This window comes from Poromitra crassiceps (assembly GCF_964638095.1).
Source record: "Poromitra crassiceps genome assembly, chromosome: 6".
Classification (NCBI taxonomy): Eukaryota; Metazoa; Chordata; class Actinopteri; order Beryciformes; family Melamphaidae; genus Poromitra; species Poromitra crassiceps.
The window spans coordinates 3888401-3905077 of record NC_139627.1 but is presented as its reverse complement, the minus strand read 5'-3'; the positions used below and the strand labels follow the sequence as shown (position 1 = coordinate 3905077).

Genomic DNA, 16677 nt, shown 5'->3' with positions numbered 1-16677 from the left:
CAGTCTCAACAACCTTGAGTTAGCTGAGGTCAGACAATCAGCCCAATAGGACAAATTAGGAAAATTAACCTTTGGGCATCATTCTTCTATATGTGACCTCTATTTCCTACCTTAATTTGTGTATTGCACTCTCAAAATTAGATTTGTTCATTGTGTTGTTTACAGTGAGTCATATTCTGTTCTTGATTGAATTTGTGCATGTGATGAAAAGGAACCCATGACTGCAGCTGGTCATGTGTTTCTACAGGAAAAAAAAATCCCCAATGGAAGCTACAATGAACTCATATAATATTGTGGTTTTGGCTTCTCCTGTGGTGTGCTGGGAAATATTCCAACTCTGGGAAAGACCTGCAGGCTGCACCCCTGCAGGGTTTGAATTTGTGAATATGCAACAGGAGGCGATACTGTTCAGACTAGCAGGATAATTACGACTCCAGAACGCAGCTAGGAGGATGTGATTAGACTGTCTTTGGTGTGGTACGACCAGTCTGACAGGTTTGCTGGACTGCAACAAAAAAATACCAGGGCCAAATAAATAGATGCTGTCAAACAAGTTTGGGGTGTTTCAGCCAACCCTGGAACCTTGAACTTGAACCAATTTCAAGCCCATAGTTCACAAACCCTATACCTCAAAAGGACTTGGGACATTCAGACTCACATGTGTGTTTGTGTTTACTTATCTTTTCCTTACTCATGAAAACACATTTGTTGCTCCCAGATTCATTCAGAAAGCCAAACAATCGGATCTGCAGAGCAACATTCCTCCAAAGGGACTGTACAATGGAGGAGCAACCCCCTCCCCCACCGCGGCCCAGTCAACTATTAAAAGGTGGAGAACAAAGACACTGTTATTCCTTGGAGATGTGCTCTGTTCGGAGAAGACGGTGCCTTCAGTTCCCACAAGCACCAAGTGTTCCTGCTTGGTGAAAGAAAGGTGCATCGAGGGATGGAGGAGACAAGTGCTCCTGTAGTTTCCCTTCTTATTGAGCCCAAGAAAGAGTAGTTGAGTTCAAATGCTCCAGAGCGATGACATTACACAGAGAGCCTGCTTTGTGTGAATGGGGTCAGGTTACTCTTGTGGGAGTCATGGGATGCACATGCATAGGCTTTGGGTGAAAAGGGGCCAATTTGATAAGTCACAGTCACTGTGTGAGGAAATACTGACCTCTTGTGGCAATAAATGGGCATAGGTAAAAACCCTCAACTCTAATAATGGGGTGTCATGTGATTTCAATGTGCATCTGTTGATGTGGCTGATGCAAGCTACAATATCAATTTTGCTACCTGAAATGAATCAGGTTTTTATTGGAGGGGGCTCCTGCCCTAAAAAAAAATCAACTATTTCATAAATGTCTTGATATTTCAATACTAGGCTAACCTATGTGCAAAACTGTCATGCCAGATGGGAGACTGGGTGTCATTTTTTTTTGTTAAAAGGTGGATAAAATATCTCACTTTGGGGGGTAAACTTGTATAAAACATGATTTCATCATCCCCACACTGGCACTTTCACTAGCTTTCTCTTCTTTCTTTTTTCCCCCAAGTCCAACAGCGCCCCTAGCGTCAGCGTCAGCGATCACGTGTCCAGCTACTACGATTCGCTGAAGTTGGAGAAAAGTTTGACAAGCCCAGCGAGCCACGAAAGAGCCACAAAAGAACCAGGAAGGGGAAAACATATTGACGATATCAGCAGAAAACTTTTCTTTGCTTTGCTTTTCGTGTCTGGAGAAACGATGGAAGGCGTCGCCCAGGTAAGAACGCCGATAAGAAGTTTAATGGCGCATATAATGATCTGGCCCTTTTTCGCTTTTGCGAACACACCTACATTCTTACAGTTACAATGATGTATCTTTGTATCACTAGAAAGTTCTGATGTCGGGCTTCAGTCTGGACCTGGGACCCCTGAAAGAGCCTCTGGCGTTTATGCGTATTCTGGAATGGGTAAGTTTCTCCTCAATCGTGTTGAACTACCATATGGCCTCTATGAGTATGAGCTGTCCATCCAGCTAAATGCCTTCCAAATTGATTTCCATGTTGGTCTTATGACCCGCACGCCTTGGAGACTGGCTGTGTAACTCTTGTCTTTTGAGCTGCAACATTGTTAACAAATATTATGCAGTACTTTTATGAATTATAGCAGTTTACATGTATTTTAAGCCAGCATACCAAGACAAATTAGCTGGCCCAAAGTGACATTGTGCTCCAAAGTTCTGACTAGTGTTGATTTCTGAGTGGTTTTGTGTCTGTCGTCTTTTTCCACTCTTCATCATGAGTTTGCATCCCTGCGTTTAGCTTGTTCAGCTCAAGGCAGCACCTGTAGCTATTTGATCTTCTTTACCATGAGCAAACAAGAAAATCTGCACTTCATCAGGCCTAGTAGGCTAGTAACAGCAAAAATGTTGTCAGACCACCACAGGGAATGGCTAAGTACATTATTAAACTGTCAGTAGTATTTACTGCTTGACCTTTTAGATCTGGTTGATCATAAATTTAAAGACATGCGTTTCCTGTCATGCAGATAATAGCATCGTGTGTCTGGAAAGAAGAAGAACATTTCCATCCTGTCAAAATTAATTGCGCAAGGAGCGGAAAGTGTGAGTGTGTGTGTGCGCGCGTGCACGTGAGTGTGTGTGTGCGTGCATGTGAGTGTGTGTGCCAACACATCTAATCTTCGCTTGTGTCTTTGGCTGCAGGTCTTCTCCATCTTTGCCTTTGCTACAGCTGGGGGCTACTCCGGCACCACCAGCTTTAGCGTGGTGTGCAAAAGCTCCACCCCCAAGGAGGAAGCCATCCTGGTCGATGCAAACTTTACCTATCCATTCAGGTGTGTATGAACACTCAGACACACACACACACACACACACACACAATCTCACACAGCTGCAACGAGGCACTGGATTATCGGGAATCGAGATCACCACAAGTGAATTGACTCTGTCTCTGCTCACACAGGTTGATGCACCACTCGTACAGAGTTCCTAACTGTATCGTCAATGAGACTGGCACCACTGACTACTACCTGACCGGAGACCACTCCTCCTCAGCAGAGTTTTTCGTCTGCATCGGAGTGCTGTCCTTTCTCTACAGCATTGCCACACTGGTCCTCTACCTGGGCTACCAGCACATATACAGTCAAACCAGCCGTGGGCCCATTGTGGTATGCTTGCCTGTATTCTTCATATTTTTTTTCACCTGTTCTGGCAGTAGTGGAAAAGGTACTCCCATTACTTATGTAAAAGTAGGAATACCATGATGGAAAAACACTCCAGTAAAAGTATTAGCAGTAAAATGTACTTGAAGTGAAAGTACTCATTCCGTGGAATAGTGCCTGCCAGTGTTAAATCGTTGATGCATTAACCTGTTAGAAGTAGGAGATCTGGGTGGCGCTTGGTGTAATTACATATACTATTGGGTACTTCAAACTCCCAACAGTGCAATGTATTTTATGAGCTTATCATATGTTTTGCTTTGCATGTAAAGCCTTATTCTACTACAGATACATGTCAGATACATGTAGTTGTGTGAAAAGTATATTTGCCTTGAAATGTAGGGAAGTGAAACCATGAAGTCTCACGAAATGCATACATGAGTAACCTCAAAATTGTGCTGAAAAGGATAGTTGAGATGTTTTTTTGATGTGAGCTGGTATGAGGTACTTGCCGACAGTGGAGTCCGGCCGCGTCAGGCAAGTAGAGCTGTCTGCTGAGGGTGAACAGGGCCACAAGCAAAAACGGGGGGGAAATGCTTTCATACTGCTCACCTGGCGTAATCCAAGTCTCCACAAGCCCTGAGATGCCAAATTGACTTGAAAATACACGATTTACACCCTGTTATTAGCTGAAATATAGCCCATGTGCAGCTGGAACATCACTTGCACTTCTTCCCCAATGCCTGCCTGACTACAATGTAGATTTCAGTATAAAAAAAACAGGGTGTAAATTTATTTATTTATTTTATTTTATTTTATTTAAGCATTTATTTACCAGGGACAGTGTACATTAATCAACATGTCAGTTTGCACATCCATGTAAATATACCAGAGTTAGCAAGAGAGCTAATTTTCATCTGTAGTCCCTGAGCATGATGGTAAAAGAACTAGGGTCAAGGGTTCATATAAAAAGTATAATTCAAAATTATGTTTTTCAAGTCAACTTGGGGATCTCAGGACTTATGTAGACTTGGATTACGCCAGGTGAGCAGTATGGAAGCATTTTATGTTTGATTTCTGTTTTGTTTTTTTGTCTGTTTTTGTTTCCTCGTGACCCTGTTCACCCTCAGCAGACAGCTCTACTTGCCTGATGTGGCCGGTCTCACATGTAGTACACTGACTGTCAGAAAGTACCTCATACAACAAAAAAATCACAAACTATCCCTTTAAGTACAGTATCTGAATATTCTTTTGACCTCTGCGTTTTTGTAAAATGTTTACCCAAATCTCCCCTCCAGCCATTAATAGGTCAGTGATTTATTGTTCCACTCTACACTCGCAATAGTTGTCATTTCAACTTGTGCGAGCAATATTTGGACTTCAGCGCTTTGTTTATAAAATGCTGCCTCTGTTGGAGTCCACTTGGTGCTGGAATCCAGCATGGGGTCAGAGAGAGGGCATTCGGCAGAGCTGTGTAAATGAAACCCTGCATGGGTGTGTTGTGTTCACTTGCCACTAAGGAAGGAAACCGCCAATGTGTTCTGGATTTTTACGTCTTTTGTAATAATGAAAAGAGAGATTGTGGCCTCTCTAGTACTTAAAAGGCAAGGCAAACTTAAAAGGCAAGGCAAGGCAAACTTTTTGCAGTAAAAAATATTTAATATAATTTTTTATTTTGCACATTCCAGGATGAGAGGCCATGTTTTCATCATTCAAGACCAGCTTTTTTTTACAGCAGCAATTTTCATTTTTGTGGACAGCGCAGCAAATCTTTGTATGTCCTCTGTATGTCTTCTGCCGTTCAGTACTGATATCTGTGTGTCCTGCTCAAAGGACCTGCTGGTGACTGCGGCCCTGGCCTTCCTGTGGCTGACGTCGTCCTCGGCCTGGGGGAAAGGCTTGACCGATGTGAAGTGGGCCACCAGTCCTTCAAACATCGTAACTCTCGTCGATGTCTGCAAGACCAACACGTGCACCGCCGGCGCCGTGCCTCACATGGGCCGACTAAACGCCTCCGTGGTAAGCTATATATCCGGTGTTGTCTTTTCCACAAATGCTAAAAGTGAGGTGTGAGAAACCACAGCTTGGTTTGACTTTAATGGTCTGTCACGTTTACCCTCCTTTGGCAGATTTTCGGTTTTCTTAACCTCATACTGTGGGGAGGCAACTGCTGGTTCATTTACAAGGAAACCCCTTTCCACAAATCGGCCGACCCGCCTGCAGATGTGGAGGGAGGAGTCAGGCCTTCCTAACCGCTCAGCTTCCTCATCTCAACAGTTTGTTGTGTTGCTACAGGAACCGTTTGGTACTAACTGTTCTTAGAAAAAGTTCATAGATTGTGAGATAACGTTATACACTTCGAAAACTGACTGGTCCTTGGTAAGTGTTACAATTTACGTTTAGTGTTTGTTTGTTTTTTTTATCTTGGGGGCCGGGGGTGATACATTTCTGAAGATACTGAAGCTGAACTTGGTCATACTGAAATCAAAATGCAGCTGTTAGAAGTTAGTCAGCAATATTATTTTCATGGTTGTTCACATTTCAAGTTTTAAACTCGAGTCGTCTGTGACAGATTGATAGGCGGGCCGGGTGCCTTCTGTCTCAAATGGTACTGCAGATGTGGAATCTGTTATTGGCAATAAAACATAATGCAGTATCACTTTAATCAATCCAATTAACTGCCAACGGTGTGTTCACCAAGTCACGTAACTTTTACAACTTATTTACATGTATGTTCATTTCTAAAGTGTGCAAACCCTAGAAAACTCAGGGCGCATGAGTGTAGTAGGAAATGCAAAAAATACCAAATACCTTAAGTGCATTTATTGGTAGACCAAAATAAGAATAACTTCAGTCCCACTCGCACTTGATTAGGCATCAGTAAGTCTAGTTAATTCATTCATTTTAATTATTATTTTTGCTTTATTTTTGTTTTTTCCTCCATTTTGATCAATTGGATCTGTTGTTCACGTTGCCTATTTGAGATTATTTATCATGAAGGAAGGCAATTATGTTTTTTCCTTGCATTTTGTGTCTCATCATCTCACTATGTCAGCCTAATAGCTGCATGTTTTGTTGTACATGGTGCGTATACAGTATCAGTGTTAGCTCTTCAGTCATGTTACATAACCAACATTACGGGCTGCTTATTAGGTAGAATTTGTAGATCTTTTTCTAAAGGATATGGACTTTTCCTCCCTCTGTCTTGCATGTTTGTAATGTAAGGGTTTTCAAGTCCTGCAGTATGTGCATGCCAGTGCTCTTGTCATTTTATAGCCTCATACAGTCTTGTTAGTTGCTACTCAGTTTTTCAATTGACTGATAACTGTTACTTTGTTACAAATTAATTGCATACCATAACCGTAGCTTGCTTTTGCCTCTGTTCTTCTACCTCCAGTCAGTTATTATAAGGGAAGGCAAGCTGCCCATCATGATTATCATTTCCCTTTGTGATAGCCTTACTTAATTTACATGTTATAGCCTGATGCACCATTGTGTTAGTATACATGTAAAATTAGGTCTGAGTGGAGTCCAAATACAATCCCTGAAGAAACTCTAGATATAAATTGATGTTGTACTATATTATTAAAGGAAGAGCTTGACTTGTCGTTTGTGTGTCTGATTTTCTGCCAGACTGATTGTCGCTCAGACTTATGGCCATTTCAATGTGAAATTTGAGTATTATAGTAGGAAATTATGTGTGTGACATTTTCACACACATAATTTAATACTCGCCAGATAGCTGGCCATTAAAGAACAAGAGGAATAGACTGTTATAGACCAAGGCTGCTCCAGACAGATCTATAAAGGACAATTTTGCACATTCACACTTAATATGGTGCTATTTGTGTGCGCGATCGCGCTGGGTATAATCCAACGCGGGCACGAGCTTCGTGACGCGGATAGGTTGCGCGTGAACTGATGGTGTCGACTCGTGAGCGCGCAGGAGCAGCAATGGCCGCTGTGGATCGGCGAAATCACAATCTCGACGATTTCGTTGGATTAAATTGGAATTGTTGGGTCGAGCGGGCAAATATTGTACCATCCGACGGTGAGTCGCACCCCCGATCCCACAGCTGCTTTTTTGTCTCCTCGTGGTCTCACGGTACTGTGATTTATGTCTGTAATATACAGAGCTACATAAAGCGCAACCCAAACAAAAGACCCACTGGGTCCTAGTGCAGGATGTGTTTGCTCAAATGTTAAATGGCTAGCCACTTAGCACGCCAGGCATCAGACAAGAAAACAATTTAACGTTCATTTCCATTTTTTGACATGAACATGACATGATGCCGCGTACAAAAAACGGCTATACTAGGGATCAGCCGAGCAGCATTTTGGTAAACAAACCGCGTCACTGGCAACGGCAATGGAACCCTATGGAGCCCAAGTGGCGCGAGGCGCGAGTGTCTGCTCTAGCCTCTGTTTACACTTTAAAAACTGCGACAGTTCACACAACTTTAACACGACATGCATATATTATACATCAGACTCTTGAGCTAATTCTGCTCTCACTCAGAATGTCAAAAATATAAGCGATGTCATGTATAGTTTTTGAGATATTAACGTTTGTTTGGCACAACTCATACTATTAACTGCCGCAGGGGGTCAGCATTTCTGGGTGTCAAGTGACGTCACTGTCGCTGATTCGTCCTAAGGGCGCACCTGTGGACAGGTACAAACAACGTTTGCTTGCCAACGAAGTTACTGTAAGGCAAAACTCAGCAACGCTATGTGTTGTACTCTAACCGTAGCTTGATAAAAGCAAAACTAACCGGCAGCCACCATGAGCTAAGTGCCCCTTCTCTGACTGACTGTATCAAAGTTTTCATATTGAATGCCGTCTGTTGCTTTGCTTTGCATGCAGCTGGGTCAAATGTGGAAGAATGCAGCAAATCTGGGAAGAGCCACACGGAGACCATGACCCTCAGCGCACACGGTGAGGCTGCTGGTTCAAATCATGACCCTCAACCGCTTTCAGACAGTAACATCTCCAAAGCTGGCATCATCATCTTCATCACCCTTCCCTTCCTTCTTGAAATCAATTCCTCTCGCGCTCTACTTTGTATTTTTCTTCCGCAGACATGCCCATCTACGGCCATTGCCCGGCACATGACGACGTCTACCTGGTGGTGTGCAGCCACTGTGGTCAGGTGGTGAAGCCCCAGGCCTTTGAGAAGCACTGCGAGAGGCGGCACGGTCCTCTCTCCAAGCTGTGCAGCCAGTACGCCGCCTCGGCTCGCCAGCAGCAGCGGCTTCGTCTCGGTCGCCGCCTCCCCTCAGTGGTCTCTGCCTCCGGAGAGAGCCGCCTCCCCTCAGTGGTCTCTGCCTCCAGAGAGAGCCGCCCCCCCTCAGTGGTCTCTGCCTCCAGAGAGAGGCAGAAGAAGGAGCCCTCTGCAGCCGCGGCACCTGTCCCCCAACACAGACCTGCTAAGAAGGCCCAGAAGGAGGTGGTCAGGTAATTAACGAAAGTGTTTTACCGTGTAACAACTGCAAGAAATGGACAGTTGAAGGAAAAGTACAATTATACTTCAGCTTTAGTATGCACTCAATAGGATGCTGTTGGGTTCCTCTTGAAGATCTCAGTCCTGTCGTCCAAAGTCACACAGAAATCATCTCATGTTTTATTTTATTGGGCTTTACATGCACTTGGAATGTCACTTGTCATATCTTAATTAGAGATGTAACGGTATGAAAATTTCACATCACAATTATCGTGACCAAAATTATCACGGTTATCATATTATCATGGTATTTGTAAAAAGAAATTGCCCAAAATGTTAAAAAAAAAAAGTACTGAGACTCACTGAAATCATTTTATGACGTTTTATATTGAAAACTCAGACCCAAAAAGGATTGATACACTCACTGAAATCATTTCTCCAAGGCTGCATGTTTGCATCTGAGAGACAGTGACTGTTGCCAACTTTGGTTGATGATGGACAGTATTTACCATGTTTTTCAAAGCATTGTAATCACGGTACCACGGTAATCACGGTACCGCGGTTTTAACGATAATGAAAATTTGAAACGGTACGGTTATCTTAAGGAATTTTATCACGGTTACATCCCTAATCTTAATTGCACGATACAAGATCCAACCATCTCCATCAATTAATTATTTGTTGAATTTCTCAAACTCCTTCCACAGTTTACCTCCGGTGGAGACGTTCCCTCAGGAGAACCCTCCCTCGCCCCCCAACTCCTCCACGCTTCGCCCCAGGGTTCCTCCGTGGCACGCGGGACCCCCGCTGCCCGGTGGCTCTTCCTCTTCCTCTTCCCCCTCCTCCTCCTCCTCTCCCTCAGAGAAGAAACCCCCTCTGCAGAAGCCCGTGGCTGGGCAGCCCGATGACCTCCACGGTCCTCCGCAGGGCCCGAGAAACTACAGCCGGATTTACAAAAAAGTCGACGGTAATCTGTCGTTCATACAGTGTCGTTTTTTTTCCGCCCGCAACTTTACTTCCACCAATTTTTGTGTTAGGTTGTATACAGCAGTATTGTATTGTATAACACACTCAGGCCTTAACGTCCCTGGAAACCAAAATCCACAAAAACCTTCTAACTATCAAATTTAGGGTCTTATGTGAGTAATTGTGTGCCTCAGAAAGTAGGTGACATTAGTTTCAACAACAAAAAAACAAAATCGCCACTTTTCTATAAGGTCTTCCTCATTGAAGAGAGAGGTGCGCGCGGTGCTAAAATGAATGATCTTATGATGTCATAAGATTTTGTGTCCGTTCTTATAAAAACCTTCTTGCCCCCACAGCGCTCACTCAGTGTCTGTCTGTCTCCCCTCCCGCTCTGTGTGCTGTGTGCCGAGCGCTATGCTGCCTGCTCTCTCTCTCTCTCTCTCTCTCTCTCTCTCTCTCTCTCTCTCTCACTAGTCCCGAGAGAGAGGTGACGCGAGGTTACTCTCTCAAGGCTCTTTCACACCGGCCTTGAAAGCCGAAAAATGCACGGAAAATAGGATTAGCGCCTCCGATGTGAAAGTCGTGAACGCGCTTTGGTGGATAATTGTTTTACTCCTTTTGTCCCGCGACGGGAGGTAGTAACAGCGCCGGGTTACCTGGCAACCCGCCTCCACTTGAAAGGTTGTCGCAGCGAGCCGGAAAAGGTGCGAATGGTCTGCTCATTCATAAAAAAATTACAGAGGAAATCACCTCATGTATCAAGAACGTGCACGAGTGAAAGTAAAAAAAAGTAGCCTATACGATCATGACTGCAGGGACGCCAGGAGGAATGCTCCGTGCGGTTAGGCTTTATGCTCAAACGATGTTGACATTAGTAGGAAGGCTACAATTAACGGATATAATAATAAGCTTCAGAGGGCTATAGCTGTCTGTGGCGAGTTGGTTTGAGGTTATTCCCTACTATTCCCCCGACGAACGTTATGCAGACTGCAGCTGTTTGATATGTGGGCGGTCGTGTATCGTTCCAATTTTAGTAGGACACATCGATCTGCCCGCCCACCATGCGAGTGCACTATCCTCCCTGCTCAGCGGACTAGGAGGGAAGTCTTGTTGAATGAATTCGTTCATCATACAGTAGCCTAGGCTACACTAACCTATGAAAATATACATTTGGGCTAGGAGGAGTAGGAAATCCCTCCGCTCGCCTTTCAATCCGGGAGCAGGGGATTTCACCTGAAAGTACACAGCAGCACGGTAATGTGGCCGTGCTGCTTGGCTCATGTGAAAGCAATTTCTGTGGCGAGGCGGCTGGCTTTACGGGACTCCTAAACGGCAATTTTTGCGCGATCTGTGTGTGAAAGAGCCTTCACTGTCACACACACATGCACGCACGCGTGCGCACACACACACACACACACACACAGTAGCGCTGTGCAGTCGCAGCGGCAGTCTCTTCCTCTCCGAGCAACGAGCGAACACACACACACACACGCACACACACTCCATCTCTCTTTCCTTCTCTCTCTCTGTTTCCCTCCCTCTCTCTCTTGCTCTCTCTCTCTCTCTCTCTCTCTCTCTCGGAGACCTGTAGTCTTGCACGCACACACACGGGACACGCCCACACAGTCCGCGGGAGAAAATACAGTCTAAAATCTAATTGATTCTCATGACTTTTGTCATGACTGTCAAACCTAAATTTATATACTTTGCGACGTTCATCATCGTTCAAATTTGGCTGGTGGCTTATAGGTTCCTGTGATGTGATTAACTCAAAATGCTAAATAATAAAAAAAGAAAAATCTGGTTTCCAGGGACTTTAATGCTGTCAATAATGGCATATTTTGACAATGTAGCACACAGTGATCTGAACAGGCAGTATGGATCACCTGACTGTGAGTGCCCCGCTGTTGTTGCTGTGGCTACTGACTGGCTACTGTGTTTGTTTTCTTTCCCCAGAGAAAGAATGTGACCTGGACAAACACTGTGGAGTTCTGGATCCAGAGAAGAAGAAGCTGTGCAGCCGGCAGCTTATGCGCAATGTAAACTCTCAGTCTCACGTTCCCCTATGGCAGTGATACTCAACTTGCGGCCCGGGGGCCAGATGCGGCCCGCGACAGGGTGCAGAGTGGCCCCCCCGACCATTTTCTAATAATTTAACGTTAGTTTTCATTGTGAATTAGAAATCTAATTCACAATTAAAAACTAACATGAAATAAAGTTTGACTGAGCTCCAGATAAATTGTCAAATACCGCCGTCTGCTCGCTACCCAGACACTTTTGTATGTACTTAACCTAACTAACTTAACCTAACTATCCAGTGTGCACAACATTGTCAGACTAAACTCCGGCTGACACCCCAAAAACCTACAATCCGCTACAGAAAATTTGATATCGTTTGATTATTAATTGGCCCCTGGCCTCCTATCATTTCACGAAAGTGGCCCCCGGGCAAAGCAAGTTGAGTATCCCTGCCCTATGGCCTTTTAACTTATTGTTGTCTTGGTTATTGTTATCTAGAATAACACAAATATCTATGATTCGTTCATCTTAGAAGTTGAATTATTTTGTTTCATACAAAGACATGGAAGTGGGGACATTTTTCATTTGTATTGGATTAGATGTAAACGCCTCTCCTTTCTCTTCTTCCCTGTTCAAAATAGGTGCATTCCATCCACCAGCGGCGGAAAGTTTTGGGTAGGAGTAAGACCTTTAACCAGCTGGCAGTGGAGCAGAGAACAGGCTCTGCAGGCCACGATCTTGAGCAGCCCCCTGGTCATGATCTGGAGCAACCCCCTGGTCAGGATCTGGAGCGGCTCCCTGGTCAGGATCTGGAGCAGCCCCCTGGTCAGGATCTGGAGCGGCTCCCTGGTCAGGATCTGGAGCGGCTCCCTGGTCATGATCTGGAGCGGCTCCCTGGTCATGATCTGGAGCGACTCCCTGGTCAGGATCTGGAGCAGCTCCCTGGTCAGGATCTGGAGCAGCCCCCTGGTCAGGATCTGGAGCAGCCCCCTGTCCCGCCAAAAGATGCTCAACCACATTCGGAGGCCGCCGAAGAGAAATCAACAACCCAACGCAACAAACACAGTAGCATCAGCAGCTTTCCAATTCTCAGGCATGGAAAAGTTTAATGTTTTCAGATGTAGCTATAATAGTTGATCTGATTCATCCAAATAGCTTGAAAGTAAGCATTACTATTTGTTACTGCTAATACTTATTGTAAAGTTGTAATTCTGTGAACAGTGGGCTGGGGTAAACAACGGCCCAGTGAAAGCTGGACGGTTAGTTGTATGTATCAGTGTCTGTTAGACACTATCAGGGATTGATCTCAAAATAGGGCACTTAGTGAATGTTCCAGTAATCGAAGAATGCTTGCGGTGATTGGCTGTGAGCAAAACCATATAAATAGTAGATTTTGTTTCTAAATCTGTGTACAAAAAGGATGAAATTCCAGTAGCGTTTGACTGGAGAAGTTTCAATACTACTTGGCACTGGGTTATTTCGGTCGATTAAGGTATCGAGTACCGATACCCAACCCTAGTACCTGTACAGCTAACTAGCTAGCATAGCAACCATTCGCTATTATTCATTCTCGCATTGCAAAGTCTGTTGACAAATGTGTTTTATAGCTCATGGCTAACACCACGACAGGCTAATGAAAATAGAAATGTAGAATGTTTAGATTTGTCTAAAAGAACAACGATTGACATAAATACAGCCCACTTACCATTTGCTGTGTCGATCCGTGTTCCCTCGCGGGTCCAGGGAGTCACCGGAAAGCGGCCCAGAGGAGGACGGTGACAGCGCTGTGGAGGTGAAGGTCCAGCCTCCCTACCCCTTCAACCAGAGCCTGCTGTCCAGCGAGGAGAGTGAAGGAGAGGAGCGGGAGAAGGCCAGGGATCTCCTCCCCGGCACGCCCTGGCACCCCAAACCACTCGGGGTGAGCACAGGAACACACTGAGGAACAGTAGCAACCACTGGATTAGGAGCTTAGATGTTTAGCCTGTAGTAAGTAGTAAGATAAGAGTGTAATTGTCTATCTTAGACACACGGTGTCTTTAATCACGATAAGGAGCTTAGATAAGACACTGCGGTCAGAAATAACGCCCCACCCAAGGCGACCTGAGTGAAGCGGACTTAATACAATTGTTTCTCCTCTTCAGCTATGCACTTTTGGAAGCCGCACCTTAGGGTGTAGCATCTTCACCTTTGACCGGCGGTTACACCACCTGCGGTTTGCCCTCGGTGCCATGGTGGAGCACCACATCAGCGCTCGCTTGTGGAAGTGAGTGTCACTGCTTTTTTACTTGGGGGGGGGGGGTGGGAAATGCCACCAAGGTGGAGTACTGATTTGCCTAGAGCGTTGGGAAAGGCTCTCCAGCCAAGGAGGACCAAGTTCAAGCCTCTTGTGTTGGCAAGCATCCTTCCTGGAGCAAGACACTGGATCCCTCTACGGGCCACAGACAGTGCTGTGTAGCTGACCCCTGACCTCCCTGTGGAGCGGGGGGAGTGAAACTAGCTCCATTTTAAATTTAAAACATCAAATATTTTACAACTTACTTACTCATTTGCTGCCCATTGGCTGTACCCCTGGCTAGAAGCCAGCATTTCAGTTAGTTTGCTAATTGCTAATTTTGCCCAATCAATTTTTAACTAACAATAAATACACTTTGATGATCTGATATTAAGTAATGGGCAGACTTGATTAGAGCAGAATTTCAGCAGCAACATGTCCCTTATTGTTTTCTGAAGTATGTGCATTTTCCCACGTGTTCTATACGTAAGAGATGCAAGTCGTTTTCAAAGCGTCTTTGACTCCTTGAGTATATTATTTAAAGGGTTATATTTAAGAACTCTAGCCGGGGCAGCCATGCAAACTAAACGACGGGGAAGCTAACGCTAATGCTTGCCAAGTGCAGCCGCTGGGCAAAGCTATCTAATGTTGAAGGATGCTGCTATTGAGTCTTCATTTCATATTCATATGCTTCACAGTAGCAGGAACCTCATGTGTGTTTTGATGTTTGACCTTACAGGAAAATGCCTCAAGTGTCAACAGGGCTCAGGGCGCGTCACGTCACAACTACTGCCACAGGGTCATCTGTCGAGCCCGGGGCCAGAACCACCACAGGGTCACCTGTCAAGCCCGGGGTCAGAACCACCTCCTCAGGACAATCGGATACCAAGAGCAGTCGGCACAACCCGCCCGGCACCAAACCGCCTTCCTCCGCCGGCAGCCTCGGGCCGGGCCGACAGCGCAACCCTGTCGGGCGACCCAGCAAAGCCCGGCTGAAGGAGCTGGAGGTCACGCGAGCTGCGGACGCGGCACCGAAAGCTAGCAAGCGACTGTCGCACGGCGGCGAGGAGCAATCCTTCAAGCGCATCAGGGACCCCGCCCTCCACGAGAAGGGCCAGTCACACTCCCCCACCGGGCTGTACGCCCCGCCCCCCTCCTCTCAGGGACCAATCAGCGGGACCTTCTCGTTAGGAAAGAAGCCATGTCGTCCTCAGCCACTTCTGCCGGGTTGGGGCAAGCGTTCCCCGTTGACCGCGCCGCCGCATCATCCGGCTCACTCCACCAGAGGGCGACCCCCGGGGGCTCACTCCGCCCCCCGCGGCGGCAGAGGGAGACCCCCGGCGACTCACTCCGCCCCCCGCGGCGGCAGAGGGAGACCCCCGGGGACTCACTCCGCCCCCCGCGGCGGCAGAGGGAGACCCCCGGCGACTCACTCCGCCCCCCGCGGCGGCAGAGGGAGACCCGCGGGGACTCAGCGGGGCAGGGTAGTGGGCTACGAGCACAGGGGTTTGGCCCAGAAGCGCAAGACCAGCACTGGGTCGCCGCCGCTCAGCCCGTCACTGTCCAGGACCGCCAAGTCCCGCTGCCTGTCCTCCCCGTCTCACTCCGGCCTCTTCTCCTGGAAGGGGGACAGCGTTGGAGGCGTGCTGCTGGCTCGGGGCCTGGAGAAGAGAGTGGACTCCTAAAAGTGTGTGTGCGGACGGACATCTGCTTTTGGCCATTTTGCGATACATTCTGTGTCAAATCATCCAGTAGACTGCACGCCATCAAACTTTAACGTGGTGGCACTTCCCTCAGTGGTAATGTGGACCCAGCCCCATCAGCCTCAGCTCACGAATTGCACTGTATGTTCTTGTTCTGTGTGTGTGTGTGTGTGTGTGTGTGTGTGTGTGTGTGTGTGTGTGTGTGTGTGTGTGTGTGTTCTTTTTTGTTTGTTTTTGTGTTGTGGGTGACAGCTGTTGTTTCTTCTTGCCTTGGCAGCCAAAATGGCAACGTTAATGAAGCCTGCCTTAAAGAGACCACTTGGAGAAGAAGGCTGCAGTTGCTGCCAGTTCTGTGTGTGTGTGTGTGTGTGTGTGTGTGTGTGAGAGAGAGAGACCACATGTATTGTGTAGTGTGTGTGTGTGTGTGTGTGTGTGTGAGAGAGAGACCACATGTATTGTGTAGTGTGTGTGTGTGTGTGTGTGTGTGTGTGTGAGAGAGAGAGACCACATGTATTGTGTAGTGTGTGTGTGTGTGTGTGTGTGAGAGAGAGACCACATGTATTGTGTAGTGTGTGTGTGTGAGAGAGAGACCACATGTATTGTGTAGTGTGTGTGTGTGTGAGAGAGACCACATGTATTGTGTAGTGTGTGTGTGTGTGTGTGTGCGTGCATGAGAGAGAGACCACATGTATTGTGTAGTGTGTGCGTGTGCATGAGAGAGACCACATGTATTGTGTAGTGTGTGTGTGTGAGAGAGAGACCGCATGTATTGTGTAGTGTGTGTGTGTGTGTGTGTGAGAGAGAGAGACCACATGTATTGTGTAGTGTGTGTGTGCATGAGAGAGACCACATGTATTGTGTAGTGTGTGTGTATTCTTTATTGTTAAGTCATTAGGAATGGGTGTTTGTCAGCACAGTGTGTATTAATGCAACTGTTCACACTTTTACATGACTGAATGAGTCTGACTGTTGATTATCTGTGCATCAATGTAGAAATACCTCGACCGACCCATTCTGCTGCTAAAAGGAGAAGTCATTCAATGGTAAAAACGATTAAAACTCCTCGAATCCTTGAAGTGCGATGTCTTTTTTTCTTGTATTTGACTGTGCTGCACTCAACTGTAG

The 16677-nt window shown here is 46.2% G+C and overlaps 2 protein-coding genes across 2 annotated transcripts; both read left to right on the top strand.

Annotated features, from left to right (window-relative positions):
* Positions 1-1593: 1593 nt before the first annotated feature.
* sypl2b (synaptophysin-like 2b) lies at positions 1594-6755 on the top strand. Its single transcript, XM_083638786.1, has 6 exons — positions 1594-1751; positions 1864-1941; positions 2694-2824; positions 2953-3157; positions 4982-5167; positions 5278-6755. Exons 1-6 carry the CDS (start codon positions 1734-1736, stop codon positions 5398-5400), a joined length of 741 nt encoding a protein of 246 aa, XP_083494912.1. The 5' UTR covers positions 1594-1733; the 3' UTR covers positions 5401-6755.
* Positions 6756-7069: 314 nt separating this feature from the next.
* Positions 7070-15704, top strand: atxn7l2b (ataxin 7-like 2b; the record flags this gene model as incomplete). The annotated part of the gene is made up of 9 exons (XM_083639252.1): positions 7070-7199; positions 8016-8087; positions 8231-8606; positions 9300-9559; positions 11515-11597; positions 12219-12670; positions 13321-13495; positions 13719-13840; positions 14589-15704. 9 exons carry the CDS (start codon positions 7070-7072, stop codon positions 15532-15534), a joined length of 2616 nt encoding a protein of 871 aa, XP_083495378.1. The 3' UTR covers positions 15535-15704.
* Between the last annotated feature and the right edge of the window lie 973 nt (positions 15705-16677).

Excerpts from the sequence above, each read along its gene's own strand:
- sypl2b (XM_083638786.1), top strand. Across the intron at positions 2,825-2,952 it reads AACTTTACCTATCCATTCAG|GTTGATGCACCACTCGTACA; the intron begins GTGTGTATGAAC and ends CTGCTCACACAG. Across the intron at positions 3,158-4,981 it reads CCAGCCGTGGGCCCATTGTG|GACCTGCTGGTGACTGCGGC; the intron begins GTATGCTTGCCT and ends TCCTGCTCAAAG.